We start from the raw sequence: 19,804 nt of genomic DNA on the forward strand, positions 1-19,804 counted from the left end.
AGAAACTCTGCAGTAGCATTCCTTTCAGCTGCAGCCATGATCAAACACAGAGCAGGACCTTCTACTGAAATGCAGGAGTAAAATGGAAACATACTTAATAAAATCAATGACTGAGAGGTGCTGAAAATATAGCCATCATGGACTCATGTTTTGATTTCTAAATAGGTCAAGTTTCTAACTTCTGCGTATTATAACATATACTCTATGAACTCTAGACCTATTCTAAAAAGTGGTTCACTTTTCTCAAGCCTCAAATGACTAACATAAAGTGCACTAATATTAGGTAGAGGTTCAATTAAAATGTTACAATTCACAGTAACATAAAAAGACAGTTATGTGATAAATTTTATAAGATAGCATATGCTTTGAATCAAAGTAAGTTAATCAATGCAGAAAAATAGAAGTTATTTTTAGGACATTAATTATTTTAAATGTTTATAGTTTATTCTGGAGCAGGGGTCAGCAAAATGGCCCAAGGGCCAAATCTAATGGTGGCTTGTTTTTGTATGGGCCCAAGAGGTGGGAATGGTTTTTACATTTTTAAAGCATTGTAAAACATGAAGAGGAATATGCAACAGAGGCCACATGTGGCCCACAAAGTCTGAAATATTTACTATCTGGCCCTTTACAAAAAAGTTTGCTGACCCACTATTCTAGAGTGAAAAGCACAAGTAGTTCAAATATAAGCTGCTACATTATTCAACAAAAACTGTCTATTCAAACTGATCAGTTGGGAAAAAAAAGAGACAAAACCAGTGATCAACGTTAAGTGGGTTGTGATTGGGCCCTATAATGCCAAAGAACTTCTGTGATCTAAATGAATGAGCTACTTTTGCATCAGAAAAGGACAACCACATTTTTTTGAATACTATTTTATTGCACTCATAATATTCCTCTTTCTTTGGTAATTTCCATAAAGGTGTATTTCCAGAGAGGAAAGATCTGAGGTTACCTGTGGGCACAGACTGCTCCTGAGTGCTTTTCAGTTCCACATTTGGTTTTATATCTGAAAAGAAAAGGATTATAAGTATCAGCTACTTAAATTTTTTCAGGTTTGAGCATTCTAAATTTAATAAGGATACCATTTTAGAAGGCTTAGCAGCAGATTTCCTTTTCAGAGAAGGACTATTCTTTCTCTACAACCCACATAGAATTATCTATGCAGCAGTTGTATTTTAAAGAGATTAAGAGGAAAAATCAGTACTTTGTATTTACCTACATACGTAATATGTCTGGTGCTTTTCATTTTTTCATGAAGACCTAAGTTCCCATCTGGTATCATTGCTTTCAGTCCAAAGAGCTTCCTTTAGCATTTTTAGTAGTGTAAGTGTGTGAATGATAACTTTTCCTACTTTCCATTTACTTTGATATATCTAATTTGCGCTCAATTTTAAAGGGTATTTTTTAATTGATATGGAATTCTGGGTAGACAGTTTTCTTTCAGCACTTTAAAGATGGCACTCTACTATCTTCTAGCTTCTATTGTTTCTGATGAGAAGTCACTGATATTTTGTGTTGTTGTTTTCCTATATATATTTTTCTATGAATGATTTCATGATTTTCTCTTTACCTTTGGTTTTCAGCAATTTGATATGATATGTGCAGGTGTGATTTTATTTGAATTTATCCTACTTGGGTTCACTGAACTTATCTGTAAAGTTATGCTTTTCACTGAACTTAAGAAATTTTCAGCTATTATTTCTTCAAATACTTTTTCTTCTTCATTCTCTTGCTCCTTTTCTTCTAAGACTTCAATTACATGTACGTAAGACTTTTCATATTTTCCCATAGTTTCCTGAGGAACTGTTCTCCTTCCCCCATATATTTTTCTTTCATTGTTCAATATTATAGTTCCAGTTCTAGAATTTCCATTTTGGTCTTTTGTTATAGTGTCTCTGATGAGATTTCCTATTTGTTAATTCATTACAAGTATATTTTCCTTTACATTTTTTAGAATAATTATTACACCTGCTTACGAGCTTTGTATTCCAGTCCCAATATCTATGTCATCTTGGAATCAGTCACCATTGATTTTCTTTTTTCTTGAGTATAGGTCTCATTTTCCCGCTTCTTCATATGACCTAATAAGTTTGGATTGTACCATGGACATTATAAATGATATGTTTTAGAATGTTTGGATTCTATCATGTTCCTTTGAAAAGCATAGTTTTTCTCTATTTTACTTTTTAAAGCATATAGTTAACTTGCCTAGACTCAGACTCAAATTCTGTCTCCCATGTGGTAGGCAGCAACTCGAGTAACCAAATGTCCCAGCATGCCTGGAATTGAGGTTTTATCCAGACTAAAGAATTTTCACTGTCCCAAGAAAACTGGAACAAGTTGTTTACACTTTGCAGAAATATAAATCTCTGTTCAGTTATTTTAGGTAAGTCCTGGTGGCTCTGTCATTTCTGTCCTGGATGGAGTTCACACAATACTTTACCTCAGAGTGTCAAAATGTAAGTTGCCAGGGCTATATACTAATAAAAAGCAATTTGGGGGGGAAAAAAAGAGAAGGCTTTTCAGCATGTGACTCATATGTGTGTAGTTCAAGGATTGGCTAGAAATTTGGATCAGTCAGAGAATTATACACAAAAAAAGTCCTATCTGCCTTCTCCATTCTAGGATTCCACCCTTACTTCCTAGTTGCTGTGGCTATTATGGATGCGTTAAGCCAGTAAAACTGTGTATTAGCTACCCAAGTTTTGATTACCCTGAGGCTAAAACTGGGGCTTTTCCCTGGGCTAAAAAATCATAAAAACAGGTTGGTTTTGTCATTTTCCAATGCTTCAGGTGAAAATAGATATTTTTTGTATTTTGTTCAGAATCTATGATTGTTAACTATTGGAAGGTTGTCAATAGGAGGTACTCCTCCATTACTAAGAGTTGAAAATCTCCGTTGTTCTTTATTTTAATGGTGATCATGTACCACAACTATTCAGGATAGTAGTCGTTTCAAATATTCTATAGCATAATCTGGCCATATTCCAATTTTGTTTTGAAAAATATAGTCATTGTAGTTACATTGTTCTTTAATTTTAAAAATTTAACACGTTTGATCCATTAGATAATAGCAGCAAAGCATAAAGGCAGGGTAAACACACATATCTTAAAAATAAGCATAGGGGCAGCATGATATGGGGTGTCAAAATCCAGGCTGGATGGGAGAAATGTCCATGCAAGGAATAGGGGCTGCTTGGGGCAGGCTGCTGTAGACCAGCCAGCATCAAAAGTGTCCCTGTGTTGGGTGAGCAAGTTGAATGAGGTATGGAGGAATTCTACATGGGAAGTCAGAGCCCAAGCAGGGTAAAGTGGGTATCCAGGCAGTAGAAATGCCTGACTTCAAGTGTTAGAATCAGGAGGGATTAAGAGGTTATCCAAGCCAAGAGATGGCCTAGTGTGAGGAGTCAAAGCCTGAGCATAGAGAAGAGGACATGTATGCATGGGGGTAGTCTGGAGTGGAGTTTTAGAGCCTAAATAGGGTGAGCAAGTCATCCACAGGGGGACACTGGGCACTGGCACATGGAGCCCAAATGTAGTGAGGAGAGCTTTTATTCATGGGAGTGGTCCAGTGCAAAGTGTTAGAACTTGAGTGGGATGAAGAGGTCATTCACATATTAGGGGCAGCCTGCATGGGGTTATCAGAGCCCAAGCAGTTGAGAAGAGGATCCACATACAACAGTGGCCATGGTACAGAATGTGAGAACCCAAACGAATCAAGGAAAGCATCTGTGCTGAGGAGGAAATGGTAATAAAAATGGATGATTGGTTATGTAAAGGAGGATTGATCAAATTAATGAATACTGTAAGGATAATGAGAACCAGGTTTTTCTCTATCAAGAAGGGAGTTACAAGTATGGAAACCTGTGGTATTGTATTGGAAATGAAGATTCTGGCATGAATGCATGGCATCTACTATACATAAATAGATTAGAAAATGTAGGTGTAAATGCATATATATATATATGGTTATACATACATACAGTCCCTAAACCTATCACCAAGAGCACCTGGGAGCAGTGCCACTACAACACTATGACTACATCCAGATATTAACTTCTACATATTATCTCCACTTAAAGGGACCAGGCTCCTTGGAGAAACAGCTGATTCCAGGATTAGAGCAGGAAAAGTACAAGGTGAATTTGGAACATTTTGATGTGCCAGAAAGCAAAGAAGTATTCACAGAATGAAGAAGATATGCTAAGAGGATAGAGAAATCATCTTGAAGGGGTTTCCACTGGCCAAATCTGGGGCAAGGGAGCATCAAAATAATAATGATAGTATTGGATTATAACCCACTGAAAGAAATAAATTCATAAGTTTATGTTAAGTGAATAAATTGAAAGTCTGATGATGAATGGAATATTTTATAGTTTCAAAGAGCTTCTCCCCCAAATACTTATTATTACAAAAATGAGAAAAGTAACTATATAGTGGAGAACCTGGTAGACATCACTATAACTGAGCAAAGTGATTATCATCTATAATGGAACAAATGAAAATTACTTACCACCTGATAATAAAAAGAACACAGCATCATTTCTCTGATATTCCTCCCAAATATTTATAACATGAATCTAACCATGAGAAAACAAACTCTGATTGAGAGACAGTTTACAAAATCACTGGCCTGTAATCCTCAAAGGGTCAAGGTCATGAAAGACTGAGCACTGTTTCAGACTGAAGGAGAATGAAGACATCAACTAAATAAAATGTGTGATTCTGAGTAGAATCTTCCTGCAGTAAAAGACATTATAGAAACAATTGGAGAAATCTGAATGGGGCCTGAGGATTAAATAGTAGTAATATATGAGTGTTATTTTCCTGATTTTGATGGTTGTTTTGTGGTTATGGAAGAGAATGTAGAACACACACACTGAAGTATTCGAAGGTGAATCATGCCAGCAACTTACTCTCGAAGTTTCCGGAAAAAAAATAGTTTTTTGTACTGTATTGCAACTTTTCTGTAAGTTCGATAGTCTTTTTTTAAAAAGTTAAAAAAAAAAGCTAACTGAAACTTTTTTTTGTTGTTATCATTAATCTACAATTACATGAAGAACATTATGTTTACTAGGCTCCCCACTTCACCAAGTCCCCTCCACACACCCCATTAACTGAAATTTCTAACTGCATACTATAGGGATTCTTAACAGGAAAAAAAAAGAAACAAAGAAAACTAGCTCAAAGATTTCACATGAGCAATCTTCATGTGAAAACATCTTTTAGTTAGTACAGAGCAAGATGGCTTTTGATTTGGTAACCTAAAGGAAAAAGGTCCTGGTTCCATGAACCTTTTAAACTCTCTGACAACGACATTTAAATAGCTCTCAATATTCTTTCAAGCAGCATTTGTGTGTTGCAAATAACAGAAGTAACTGAGTACAAATTCTATAAGTAAAGAGAGATTCTGATTACCTTAGTATCAGAACTTAGACATTAAAAGCATCTGTAATCAGGCTACATGGATGCTTTTCTTAGGCGTTAAAAAAAATACTTAAAACACAAGGACAAAACAGATTGAAGTACATTTTTCCCTCTGAACTTAAAGGTCTTTATAAAAACTTGCAGCCCAGTGGTGAAGAGGTGGTGAAGGAATTCCCCAACTGAAGACCAAATACCAGTTAAATATTTCAAAGTGTGGCAAAAATCTTTTAGTTTTTAATGAACCATTTTGCAATTTATTTACACATTACAGTAAAAAAAAAAAACTCAAAAATTTTGTATTTGATGGGGTCTACTCGGGTCTTTTTAATGTGTGGGCAGTCAATACAGCTTTAAAATATTTTCCAAAAGATTCTTAAGAAAAAAAAGCCTTGCTCTTTGTAGAAATATAGTTTATTGTACTGATATTATGCTTATCTGGTGCAAATGATGGAAAAATTCCGAAGTCGGTTAATTTTGTTGAAATATAAATCTTGTCAAATTTCTACATTTCTCCTGTTACTTGAATAGGTAAATCAAGCAAGCTCCTGCGTCGGGCCCTTTGCATTTACCGTTCCCTCTGACTGGAATGTTCTCCCAGACAGCCACATGGCCCATTTTCTCTCTTCATTCAGTCCCCTTATCAAACAAGCTTTACCTAACTACCCTATATAAAATGTCATCATCCACTGTCACTTTCTTTCTTTTACCTTCATTTTTCTTCATAAAATAACTTCATTGTCACTACCTGACATACATTTGTTCATTTTTAAAAATCTGTCTCCTCCCTACTAGAATGTAAGCTCCATGAGAATGGGGATGTTGTATTATTTTGTTGCTGTTTTGCTGTACCTCCAGCTCCCAAAATAGTGCCTTCTAATGATGGACACTCAATAAACATTTGTTGAATGAATGCATGAATTTTTACATCTTTATTGTTGATTTTGATGAACACCATAGATCAAAGTTCTACAAACTATGGCTTACCACCTGTTTTTATATGACCTGTGAACCAAAAATAGCTTTTACATTTTTAAATGGATGAGAAAAATCAGATGAATACTGTTTCATACCCACTTGAAAATTTTATGAAATTCAAATTTCAGTGTCCATAAATAAACTTTTATTGGAACACATCCAAACTCATTCATTTAGTTGTGTATGGTTGCTTTCATACTCCAACAGCAGAGCTGAGTAGTTGCGACAAAGGCTATATGACTTGCAAACCTACAACATTCATTATCTGTTCCTTTACAGAAAAAGTTGCCACGCCCTGATCTAGATCTATTACTAATACAAACACTATATTGCCCAATATTGCTGACTCTTTTATCCAATACTAACACTATATTGCCCAATTTAAGTTTATATTTAATTAAAATTTAAAATTTAGTTTCTCAGTCACACCAGCCACATTTTAAGTACCCAGCAGAACATGTATTTAATGGCTACTATATTGGACAGCACAGATAAAGAACACTTCCATCATCACAGAAAGTTATGAATAGCACTGCTCTAGATATTAGAATATGTTCCTGCTGCTTGGGACAACACTTCAAAGCTATTTAAAATAAACATTAAAATTCTGGATCAGGAAAAAAGAATTAAATCAAACCATGTGTAAAAACTAGGTATCAAGCAAAATTTTAAAGACACTGTACCAGGAAACAGCTTAACAATGACCATTTTCTACCAATATTTCCAAAATTTCTGCAACTGGAATTTCAGGAAAACATTGTGGTTTCCATTAATGCTATAATCAACATTATAAAACATATAGACAGCATCTTGCATACAAAGCATTTTATAAATTTTACTGATTGAAAAATTAATGTGACTTTTCAGAGGGTAGAAAAAAACACAGCACATGGTATCAAACATTCAGATAAAATATTTTAAAATATACCTTATATGTACGTATAGAAATATATACTTAGCATCATGTTTCCATTAGGGTTTTTTTTGTATTATTAGATAAAACCATTTTTCTTATCTCATTTAAAAGCCAAAATTATAATCTAACAGAAAACCATAGTTAATATTCTTTCATATCACTTGTCTTCTGCCATTCCCACAACTAAATAACCAATGTTCCCATATTTTAGGGTTAATTCATTTGTGTTTTCCACTGACACCTTATCTCTTACATAAGAAATCTTGTAAAAGGTATAACTCTTTTATTACGGAGATAGCTGGCAAATGTGTTGGGACTAGAATAGCTAGAGGTAATTTCCTTTATAGCTTTCAATGCACTCTACAGATTCAAAGCATTACTAGCAATGTCATTTTTTTTTCTACCAGTATCAAAAACAAGCTTTCATTACATGCTTACTGAGAGAAGACAATTTCAAATTTGTTTTTATTCCTTGAGATTCTTTTCAATAACAAAGATGCCATTAAAAAAAACTCCCTACTTATAAGTTTTGTTAAGAAACCAAGATTTTTCTAAGAGACTATGGTGTTTTGTGTGTTGTAGAATGAAAGAGGGTAGATTACAAATAAAATGTAAACTTGGAAATGGCAGGAGTCTAGTTAACTAAGATTTCTTCAAAGTTCACATGTAAGTGTTTTTACCTCTTAACTCTAATATAAATTATCAACAAACCAAATATTTACATTAACAACAAAATTTGTAACCATATTTTTAACTTGAATGTCTATAAACTTTTTTTGATACTAATAAGTAATTATCATTCAGTTAAGAATGCCAGCTAACAATATTCTTTTAGTTTCAGAGACCAGATTTCCACTCACTGATCTGTTTTCCCAGTAGAAAGTGTAGGGGCTGAAGGAGAACAGAACATCAAATCTCAGAATCTTGTACTGAGTTTGCCAGCTGCTAGCAGCCAGTTCCCTGACAGGTGCCAGAAAGCTGTCTCTGAGTGTTGACGTTCCTTTTGTTCTTCCTAACAGTGAACTGACTCCCCTATACCCACGCCTCTTTTAAAAAATACAGTTTATCCTATGTAAAATGTCCCCTTTTACTTCTTAAAAATTATTTTTATTGGAATATAGTTAATATACAATATTATATTGGTTTCAAATGTACAACATATTGACTCCATCCTTACTTTTTAGCTGAAAGCGTTGGAAAATGAGTTGACTGTAAAAATGTATTCACAATTGCAACATTAATACTTGGGACTATAAACGTGGTGCAGAAGTGTTAGTTATAGTTTCTAAAAGGTCTTTTTTCACCAGTTCTCTTATTACTACCACATATGATCATCTGGAATCTTACCACCACAAGAACAGTTTTGTACAATAAAAAATGATCCCTACAACCAATGAAATTAGAATATTAGAATTGGAGCGGATATCTGAATTAACTTACCTCTCCTTCCCCTGCCACCTGATGCTTGAATTTCCCCCAATATTCCCTTATTTGGGATGTAAAGCCTCTACTCAGACACTTCCGATAATACAGAAATGATTCCTTTCTATTTCAGCAAAACTCTAATGGTAAAAAAGTTCCTCCTTAAATGTAACTGACTTCAAATATCCTGAAATGTCCATTTCAGGTCTTAGTCAGCTTTCTGGGAATATATGGGATAAGTTATTATTCAGATGGCACCATTCATTTCTCTAACTGCGGTGAGGGCTTTCTTTTGAACCCAGTTTTGTTTGTCTGTGGTCCTCTAAAAAATGTGGCATCCAGCACCTAGCCTAGTAGTGCAAATTAGATTTCATTACCTCATAGCATTTCTGGAAGATAAACAGGTGCAGTGTATTTATTATTCTCCCATTTTACAGATAAAATTCAAGATACAAAGAATGATAAACATCATAAAGTCACTAATTGTCCAAGGGCACAATGTCAGTGACACATTAAGAAGAGAAGCATTAATTTTTTGAGTTTCACCTTTGTTTCAAATAACTTAAGTAATGTTTTCAAGTGCTTACCTACATAGATTACATGTATCAGAAGAAGGTCAGGACTAAAAGAGATTTTACACCAAATTAACTTCAAATACCTCAACTGATTATGATGGACGGGTAAGGAAGACAGAAAAACAGAGAGCACACTTTAAAATGAGAGTAATCCCTTCATTCATGAAATACTTCCTTCTGTTCTACATTGGATTAAGGTAAAGGTTAAGAAATATCAAGATTACTTGTCTAAGGACACTAGATCAAATACACCTCTTGTTACAATTTGAATTCTTCCTTCATTATCTTTTTTTAAAATAATAAAGTGTTAAGTGTTCCCCTGATTAAGTGTGTATTGAGGAAATTATAAACTGTGGGGCACAGGTCTAAAAGAACAAATTCAACTAGTGTTATCTTTCTCAAAAGGTCAATTACTCTAAAGTTGTAGAGAAATAAATACATTTCTATTTCACCAAGGATGTCACATGCCTCCAAATGTAGAGAGAGGAAGAATGCATACTTTATGTCATTGTTACTTTAAAAAAAGTCTGCTAAAATGATTGAGTCCAACATATTCCAAGTAAGATTTTTATTTTATAACTGTAAGATGACTAGTTTTTTTAGAAAATAACAGATCAAAAACAGAATCATTAATTTGAAGTCAGTAATAAACCTAAGTGTGAAAGTTAAAATAATCATTTTTCTAGAGGCAAACACTGGAGAATATTGTCATTGTCTTGGAGTAGACAAAGGTTTCTTAAATAGGCATAAGGTGCCCTTAATTCACAAAGAAAACATTAAAATTAAGGATTCTTCATTAAAATTAAGGATTCTATTTCTCAAATAGATTAAAAAAATAAGCAAGTTACAGAGTGGGAGAAAACATTTGCAATATATGTGACAAAGCACAAGTTTCTGGAATATTTTTTTAAATGCCTAAAAAATCAATAAGAATTCATGTAATTGTAGATAAATGATAACAAAATGAATTTAAAAAATTATGAATTAAAAAAAAGAATTTAAAAAATCAATAAGAAAAAAACAAACAATCCAACTAAAAAAAATGCGCAGAAGACTTACAGCTCTTCAGGAAAGAGGTTATCAAAATGGCCAATAAACATGAAAAAGTACTCAACATCATTACTCATTAGGAAAATGCAAATTAAAACCACAGGGAAATACCACTACACACCCACCAGAAAGGTTAAAATTAAAAAGACTGACTGACAATAGCAAGTGTTGACAAAATGTGGTACAATTGGAACTCTCAGACATTATTAGTGGGAGGGTATACTGGTTCAACCACTCTGGAAACGTTTGGCAGTAAGCTAAATATACACCAACCCTATGACCCAGAAATGCTAGTGCTAGATATATATCAAGAGAAATAGATATATAAGTCCACATGCACAAGAATGTTTATAATATAGACAAACACTGGAAACAATCAAATGTCCATCAATAGAATGAATAAACAAATTGTGGTATATTCATACTACTCAACAACAAAAGAGAATGAACTATTAATACATGTAACAATATGGATGGATCTCAAAAGTATGTTGAGCAAAGGAGCCAGACACCAAATAGCACATACTGTATGTTTCCATTACATGAAATTCAAGAACAGGAAAGGTGATCTATGATGATAGAAGTCTGAATAGTGTTTAACTTGGGAAAAGGGGAGGATATCAATTATAAATGGGCCCAAGGGAACCCTCTGAGGTGATGCAAATATTCCATATCTTGATCTGAGAGGTGTATATATAGGTAAAAATTAATCAAGCTGTATACATGAGACATTTGCACTTCATTTATAAGTTATTCCTTAATTTTAAAAAATCTCTTGAACACTTAAAATTCTCAAATATCTATAATCCCAAGCCTTAGAAATGCAATTATAACAGTATCTTCCCACAAGTTTGAATTTCAAGGGTTTCACATGATTCTTTTAGGGAGTCTTTATAGATTATATCTATACCAAACATCCACCAAATGAGCCCCATATATCTTAAAAATTCTCATGACGAGAAAATTTAATTATGTATTACATAATGTGTCAACTAAGTATGTTAAGTTTTAAAAAATAAAGCCCTAATTGTAACATAAAGGTGAAATAAATGATAATAATTTGTATTTCAATACGTAAAGTACCAGCACAATTACTCTAGAATAACAAGGTGATCAGATGCGTCTGTAGAATCACCATGAATTAAGAGCTAAAAATGCAAAAAGATACAGGTTGCATCAATAATGGCAGAAGGGTCTTGGCTCTGAACTAAACAAAGAATCATCTACTCTTAACTTATATAGTAGCTGCATTCTTAGACAATTTAGATTGTATTAAAACCATGCAAAAATACTTCATGTTTATACATAAAATGCTATTAGGTTCTAGCAGTCATTAGACAGACATAAAAAGTGATTAAGTTTCAGAAAAGAGAGAGATTCCAACCCTAGAATGAGGGACAACTTAATAAAAGAGATGGCATTTGGAATAGACCATAATGGATGGGTGAAAATTTCAATTGGCATGATTGTGGTGCTATTTACAGTGTTGGGAAGTCAGGCATAGCTGGTTTGGGTTGGATAGACAGTGAGTGCACTTTTGGACTTGTTGAGTTTGAACAACATTAGAAAAATGGAGAGTTAAAAAACGAATGCACATTCACACTAAACAGTCCAGAATAAAATTAGAGGTCAGAGGCTACCACTGGCAAAGTATACTGAAACCACACTGTGGATTATCTTAAATGCCCAACTAAGAAATACTTAAAAATAGTTTTTGACTGGGGAATAACTTGGTATTTCAGGAAGATCATTCTGGCAGCAATCCTCAAAATAAACTGAAAGAGTCAAGTCTAATACAGGGTTACGTGTAGAAAAAACATGTAACAGCTTGAGCTAGTAGTTTTCAAAAATGTATTCTATGGAACTCCAGGGTTTCAAAGGGCTGCCATAGGAAAACCTGTGGTAGGAGAAACAAAAAAACAACAGCTAGGAAGTCTTAGCAGTGGTCTCTGTCCCTCTCACCTCCCCAGCTGGAACATCACTCTTGCATCTGTCTCACATAAGATTTTGGTATAAAAGGGTGCTTTGTTGACAAAAACAAAATTTGTCTTGTTTTTTGTCTCATCCTTATTCTTGCTGAACTGTGAGACTGACTGTAGAACACCTCAAAGGGGTCATCATACAATCATCAAGTATCACTATATGGAACAGTAACTGTAAAAGCACTATATTCTATAAGCACTATATTCTTAATATGAACTTGTTTAATCACTATTTGTCCTATTATATAGAATGTGCCTCCATCCACAAATTAGATTACCTGTAAAAATTTACTAGGTTTGGGTGACATTAGGTCACTGATGCTTGCAATAGATAACTGTGGAGCCTCTGAGAAACTCTAAATTCCTTTTTTAAAGATGTGCAATGGATGTTGTTAGCTTGACTAACTTAGAAGCTGTATACTTGTTTGTGTACTCTGGTCTCTCAGCCCTACTGATTCAAATTTGAGCCATAATATAATATATAATCATAATGTCCCATGCTACATGTTCTTGTTATTGAGCAGCTGATTATTATACTGTGACAAAAACATGTTGCAAGCACCTTGGCCTAAGCCTTAATTAAATATAGGGAATAGTAGAGTTATATTCTCATTTAAGTAATTTTACATGAGTAAATATGCACAGGAAAAAAAAGCACAGAACCACAGTCTTACTTAAGTTATATTTACAAAATTTTAGTATTTTTAAAGAGTTCAAAAAAGTTTTATTTTGAGGTCAGAGTATAAATTTATACATTGATAATCTTCAATGCATTAAAATTTGGTAAGTGATACACATGCAAGTCAAATGAAATTTAAATCAAGTAAGCCTCTGATGCACATTTGTGGTACTGTCCACACTGTATGCAATCAACTATTAATGAGTATTAGCAAGTGATTTCTTAATACCTAGATAAAAACAGATGATAGCAAAAATGAGTAGATCCTAAATTTATAAAAATTAGTTACTTCAATGTAAATTCGTTCAACCTTTGTGGAAAGCAGTATGGAGGTTCCTCAAAAAACTTAAAATAGAAATACCATTTGACCCAGGAATTCCACTCCTAAGAATTTACCCTAAGAATGCAGGAGCCCAGTTTCAAAAAGACATATGCACCCCTATATTTACCACAGCACTATTTACAATAGCCAAGAAATGGAAGCAACCTAAGTGTCCACCAGTAGATGAATGCATAAAGAAGATGTGGTACATATACACAATGGAATATTATTCAGCCATAAGAAGAAAACAAATCCTACCATTTGCAACAACATGAATGGAGTTAGAGGGTATTAGGCTCAGTGAAATAAGCCAGGCAGAGAAAGACAAATATCAAATGATTTCACTCATGTGTGGGTATAAGAACAAAGCAAAAACTGAAGGAACAAAACAGCAGCAGACTCACAGAACCCAAGAATGGACTAATAGTTACCAAAGGGAAAGGGACTGGGGAGGGTGGGTGGGAAGGGAGGGATAAGGGGAAAAAGGGGCATTATGATTAGCACACATAATGTAAGGGGGGAGGCATGGGGAAGGCAGTATAGCACAGAGAAGATAAGTGGTGATTCTATAGCATCTTACTACACTGATGGACAGTGACTGTAATGGGATATGTGATGGGGACTTGATAATAGGGAGAATCTAGTAACCATAATGTTGTTCATGTAAGTGTATATTAATGATACCAAAACAAATAAAAATGAAAAAAAATTAGTTACTTCCAGTTTTCAGACTGGAGATATTATACATCAGCTATGATGTAACTCCACATGTATAAAAATGTTCATAGGTTGGTGAGCATGATTTTTTTTCCAGAGTCTATATGGCTACGATTACAGGAAATTGCTTTGATGTGCCCAATATTCTGACAAGTTAATAGTCTCTCAAACAGACATCACTTTGCAAATGAATTGACCGTGCTGTGATAGAGAACTCAAATTAAATGAGATATGTTATTCTCAGCTTTAAGATTCAAAACACTTGCTGTAAAGAAACGGCTTATTGTGGAAATTGCAGTATTTCACTGAAATAAAGAATACAGCAAAAATTTTAAACAAATCCAAAAGTCAAAAAGCATTATATTATTTTGCCCAGAGGACAGCCAATACTGGATTATAAAAATATGTAGTATTCATTGTGTTGGATTTAGCCAATATTCCAAACTCTTCTACCAAACCTAAGAATTGCTAGTACAAACCTCCTACTCATAAAAATTAATAAAATAAAAGGCATCATAATAAACATAATGAAAATTACTTTTCAGCACTATTTTCTTAATTGGATGCAAGAAACTCTCTAGTCTTCTGTGAACCAGGAACTGTTCCTGGCACTGAACATATAAAAATAAGACATAGTTTCTGCACCCAAGAAGATTAAAGACCAGTGGGGGAATTACCACTTAAATCAATAAATAATTTCAATAGTCAGCAGAAGAATGCACAGAAAGGAGAGGCCCTTAGCCTAGGTGAAGGGAGGTAAAATCCTAGGTAGGGTGATCACCAAAGGCACCAGGAAAGTTCATCAGAAGCTTATCTGCAGAGCCTTCATGGTGGTGATGTCTGAGCACAGCCTTGAAAGATGAACAGGCACAACCAGGTAAAGAATGGGATGAGAACTTTAGCAAAGACATGGAAGTGTGAAATAGAATATTGGATTATAGGTAGCACAAACAGGAATTTTCTAAAATTATGTTCCACCAGAACCCTGTTGCCTTTCTGTGGCTTTTGTTCCTTTTAACTTTACCTTTCATCTTCACATGCTTATAACGGAGGGCTAATAAACTCCACTGTTTGGAGGCTGTATGTCTGTAAATCTCACCATCCAGAGCTTAGAATGGGACCTAGAAATGAAAAACAGCTTCCGCAAAAGCCATGTGGTGAGAAGAAGATGACATTAAGGAGGAAACAAGAATTGCACAATAACCTGGGAATACTTAGTGTAGGGGCATTCAGCTCTGCACAGTTCAAACACCTAGTGAGAACAAGCTATAGAACAACAGATTACCTAATGGTCAGAATAGTGAGTCAGGGTCACCAAGGTAAAGTTCTCTCTTGTGCACTTAGTTTATAAAGCAGGGGGCTGTGTAATCAATAGACTTAGATCTCTATCCAACAATGTTTAAATAAAAAGGTTTTATATTAAATAAGAAACATGCCAATACCTGTGAAGTTCATATTTGAGAACCACCTCATTTCTCATACCAGATAGAAGGGATGTTTATTACAGCACAAATAACAAAATTTAGGAACATAAAGAGTCTCTGGATAGAAATTATTTAGGATCACAGATTGTAAGAAAAGAAATTACAGCCTTTGATTTACTATATGTGTTAATTTTTCACTTTTACATGGCAAGATTTCTGTTTCAAAAGCTTATTTGATCTGCCATCTTCACATATAGTAAGTCTCAAGAGATGTCTGTTGATGAATGAAAAGATGAATAAAAAAGATTTTATATGCTGACAGAATGACTACACAGTTACACTTCACAATAAACCATTAGAGTATTAATTTGACCATCAAACTAGACAAAAAACAAGGCATTCCATAAAGTATTTTACTTTCTTATGTTGTCAAGGAATGAAAGGTATATACTGCAGGTCAAATCTCCATTCTAGGTTGAGACAAAAATATTGAATGTAAAAATACTTTATTTTAAATATCAAACACATGAGCCAGGTTAGTCAATCTTGGGTGGCTATAATGAACTAGGTATTTTACTACATCACTCTGTCTTTAAGGATCTGATATTAGAATAGCCAAATTCACACCATTAACCTTTTTAAAATTTATTTAAGCATTGAAGTTTCTGCATTAAACATTAAACTATACACCACCTACCTCTATGAACTTAAGATTTAGTAATTTAAACTCACAACTTATTACTGATCTATATTCTGTATTCTACCACTTTCCATTCATAGTCTGTACATTCTGAATTAAAATTCTGTGTAAGTTTTCATTCCTTTTTTATTCAGAGAGTCTTCATCCAGGCTTATCTAAAAGTCTCTGTTAGGGTATTAATACACCTCGTTTTGTTAATGATTTCTTTATTTCGCAATAAATGAATTTGGTAGTATTAACACTTGCAGAGAAACACTCCAGTTTCCATGTATTTACACTATTCTGTATGTTATTCTTGAGAAGTGAAATGGTTAAAACAAGGAAAAAATAGTGTTGGAGTATTAATTTATAATTTCACAAAAACAAATTTAGCAATTCACTTGTAATAATTAAAGCATGAGAGTTTTTAAAATTATTTTTTCATAGTGTACATCAACCTAATTATTTTCCTATTCTTGGCCAGTGAAACCTTTACATGTTAAAAATTACACTTCATAAACCAGTTTAAAAATATTCGAATTTAAAATATCAGTTTTATAAGTTATTTTTTAAGCCTTAATAATTAAACAATTCAAAAGCATAAAGAGTTTTTCATAAGAGAAAACACCTGAAGCATTATTCAATAATGGCCATTTAAAAGTTCCTATATATTAAAAACATACTGTTCACTGATTTATCATTTGGCATTCTACTTGGAAAAAAAAGTCTTATATGGGCCAAGAAAGTTAAAAAAATTGTAAGTATACCCATGTACAAATTAAGGATTTAGGACCACAAGGCTGCAATCAATTATACTGTGAGAAAAAATACTTTACCATATTTATCTTGTGTTCCAAAGTATTTAATAAAATTTTAATAATTTCATATACTCTAGACCTGGAGTTGTCAAAGATTAAAGTTCATTGGCAATAAGAGATTCTTTCGTTACTATAGAGAAAATATCCATGCTATTCGTAATATTTATCAAATTCATATTTTAACTAGGTGTCAATATCTCATTTAATAGTAGAATGAATACATTTCTTACAAATTCTTATTTTCTAAATATCACCATCTTTCCCAATTTGAAATGCATCTGCCATTTTCAAGGTTTTATGAACATTTTTGAAGACTATTGAAAATTTTTTTAGTTAGCCCAAGGAAGTATATCCTGAAAAATTTTTGAGAGGTGAGGAGTTTTACGTCTTCCCACATTAATTCAAATGAAACTCTTAATGTGAGTCTGATTTTTGCTTTTGGTAAAGAAGGATCATTAGAAGATCGAGTTCCAAGGGAACCACAAGTGTCAACCACTTAAAAATTTACCTTTTCCATATGACAGCATTTAGTCTTAGCAGGAAAAAAACAGTCACCTTTCCTCTAAACAAGACACTCAGATTAGCCTAATTCCAATGGACACTGAGGCTAAGGACAAAAAAAGACATTCAAAGGGATTAGTTAATCCAACCCAGGTTTGCTGCCATTTTAGGGACGCCCCATAAGTACTCTTTCTCTCCAGACTTAAGAGTTGACCCCACATGTCTGACAACCCCTAAGAAATAAGATTTCGGAGAAGTTATCACTTTCCAAAGTTGGGGGTGTGGGGGACAACTGAGAGATGTATGAGAACAGATACGCTTTGCCCTCTGAAATGCCTCATATTTACTTTTGACTAAAGAAATAAACAGAAGCAAAACCGAGATTCAGAAGGAACTCTCTCTGCTGCGTGTGCCAGTCGAGCTTTTCAAAGACCCCTTAGAAAAGAAGCGGATTGGAGGCTCACCTTCCATCTCGCCGCCGGGCTGGGCTAGGCTGGGCTGGGCTGGGCTGGGCAGGAGCTGCCGCTCTGGCTACCCGGCCGCTCCACGTGCTCCTGCCGTCGCCGGGACGCAGCGCGCAGCTGGCGGGAGATTCCCGGTGCGGGGAGTCCCCGGGATCCGGCTGGTCGCTGCGTCGGCGCAGATTGAAAGGGGCAGGAGCTGGCGACCGGCCGGTGCACGGGGTTACAGCGGCGCTGGCTGGCGGCGGCTTTAAAGGACGCTGGCTGTTGAGCACCCGAGGTTCTACATCTCCAGTACCCGTTTGAATGTCAAACTCGAGAACCCCCATAGGATCAAAATGGAGCATCAGTAAATTGTCTCAAAATGCCTACTTTATAAGGATAATGGATAGGAGAATAATATCACAAGGCGGGAGGAGGTATCTGGATTGCTTTCTTGCACGTTTTAGTTCAAGGAGGTTTGTCTTAAATCGACCAAGAGCTGGAACTTAGGCGATGACAGCCATAAATACCATCAATGAGGACTCGCTTCATTGGAAGTATTATGTTTTCAGTTTTTGATTTCATATGATAAAACTTATTGGTCCAAGTTTCAGAAAATTCTAAGACAGTACAAAAGGGTTTGGGTACTTTCATCAACTCAACTTTTTCATTTTTGGGGAGCAAAAAGTCCTCTCACTTTTGTGTTCCCTTCTGGGAACTACTTGGTTTAGTTGCCCTCACTTACAAAATACAATTCACCCTATTTGTGTGTGTTAAATTTTCTACTACTACCCTTTCTTCCATATATGATAAGACAGCTTACAATACATATAAATGTATTGGAAAAGTACGTGAAGAAAGGTGAGCAAAGAGGTGGGTGGGAGGATAATAAGAGAGCAAAATTAATTCAAAGATGTCAGTACACAGAGATTACCGGTCAAATCCTTTCCCAACAGCCTTCCCACTTTATAGAGGTAAAGCACACACTTGACCATAGGAAAAGGGAAGGAGATGTGACCACATAATTTTTCAAAAGCAAAACTTCTCTTCACACTGAGGTCTAAGGGACATTGCTCAGGTGAATCCTTACAAAGATACCCTGTTTGTTGATTTGGACAACATGTGGAATGATCCTCAAAAAGGCCACTTCCACCCTTGTTAGAAAATTATATTGTATATTTGAGACTTAAGGTTGGGAGTTTGTGCAGGCAGCAAACCATAATCAGAAGAAACCCCCTTATGAGTTAAAGTATGTATGTTGTTATTTTATAAATTTTAGTTTATTTTAAATATGGCTTAGTGTAGGATATACATATATATGTATACATACACATGTGATTTTTTAAAATGAGTGAATAACTTGCATTGGCTCTAGGATCATAGCATCATAGATCGTAGCTTGTATGGGATGGAGTTCTACAGGATAATACCAATTTCAGAGAAATACTCTAAACACTAGGTCTAATTTTAGTACTGAAAGGGGAAATTTGTTGTTTGTGAGTTTCTAACAGTAAAAATAGCGCATCAAAAGTAGCAGAAGAGGAACTGTAAAATTTCGCAGGGATGGTGTAAGGATGAGTAGTTATTTGGTTATTAAAAAGTTATAAAAAGCTTTTATTATCTTCTGTTACAATGTTCGTTATACTTAACAATGTAACGTGTTACTACTCTGTAAATAATTAGTTCAGAATAGAGTATTTCAGACTCCAGAGAGTGATATCTAAAGGTATAGATAAAAAGCAGATGGATAAAATAATTTATGTAGCTACTTAAGAAGGTAGAGCATAAATCCTCACTCCTTAAGTATGGTCTTCACATAGTGACTTCCTTCCAAAGAGTACAATATGACAGGGGACAGGGGATAACTTTATAAT

At 34.5% G+C, this 19,804-nt stretch overlaps 1 protein-coding gene across 3 annotated transcripts in view; it reads right to left on the minus strand.

The window, feature by feature from the left end:
* The window catches only part of IKZF3 (IKAROS family zinc finger 3), a 72,836-nt gene extending 54,667 nt beyond the window's left edge, over window positions 1–18,169 (minus strand). Inside the window, exons 1-2 of one of the 3 annotated variants that reach the window (XM_017648595.3) lie at window positions 17,952–18,169; window positions 953–1,006 (exon numbers count right to left, since the gene is read on the minus strand). In XM_017648595.3, the coding sequence (XP_017504084.2) occupies window positions 953–1,006; window positions 17,952–17,958 (61 nt within the window). In that variant the 5' untranslated portion in view covers window positions 17,959–18,169. The remainder of the gene's footprint in view (window positions 1–952; window positions 1,007–17,951) is intronic. The other 2 variants (XM_073235560.1, XM_017648596.3) reach the window with 2 other exon arrangements.
* Window positions 18,170–19,804: the final 1,635 nt, after the last annotated feature.

This window comes from Manis javanica, chromosome 4, assembly GCF_040802235.1.
Source record: "Manis javanica isolate MJ-LG chromosome 4, MJ_LKY, whole genome shotgun sequence".
Classification (NCBI taxonomy): Eukaryota; Metazoa; Chordata; class Mammalia; order Pholidota; family Manidae; genus Manis; species Manis javanica.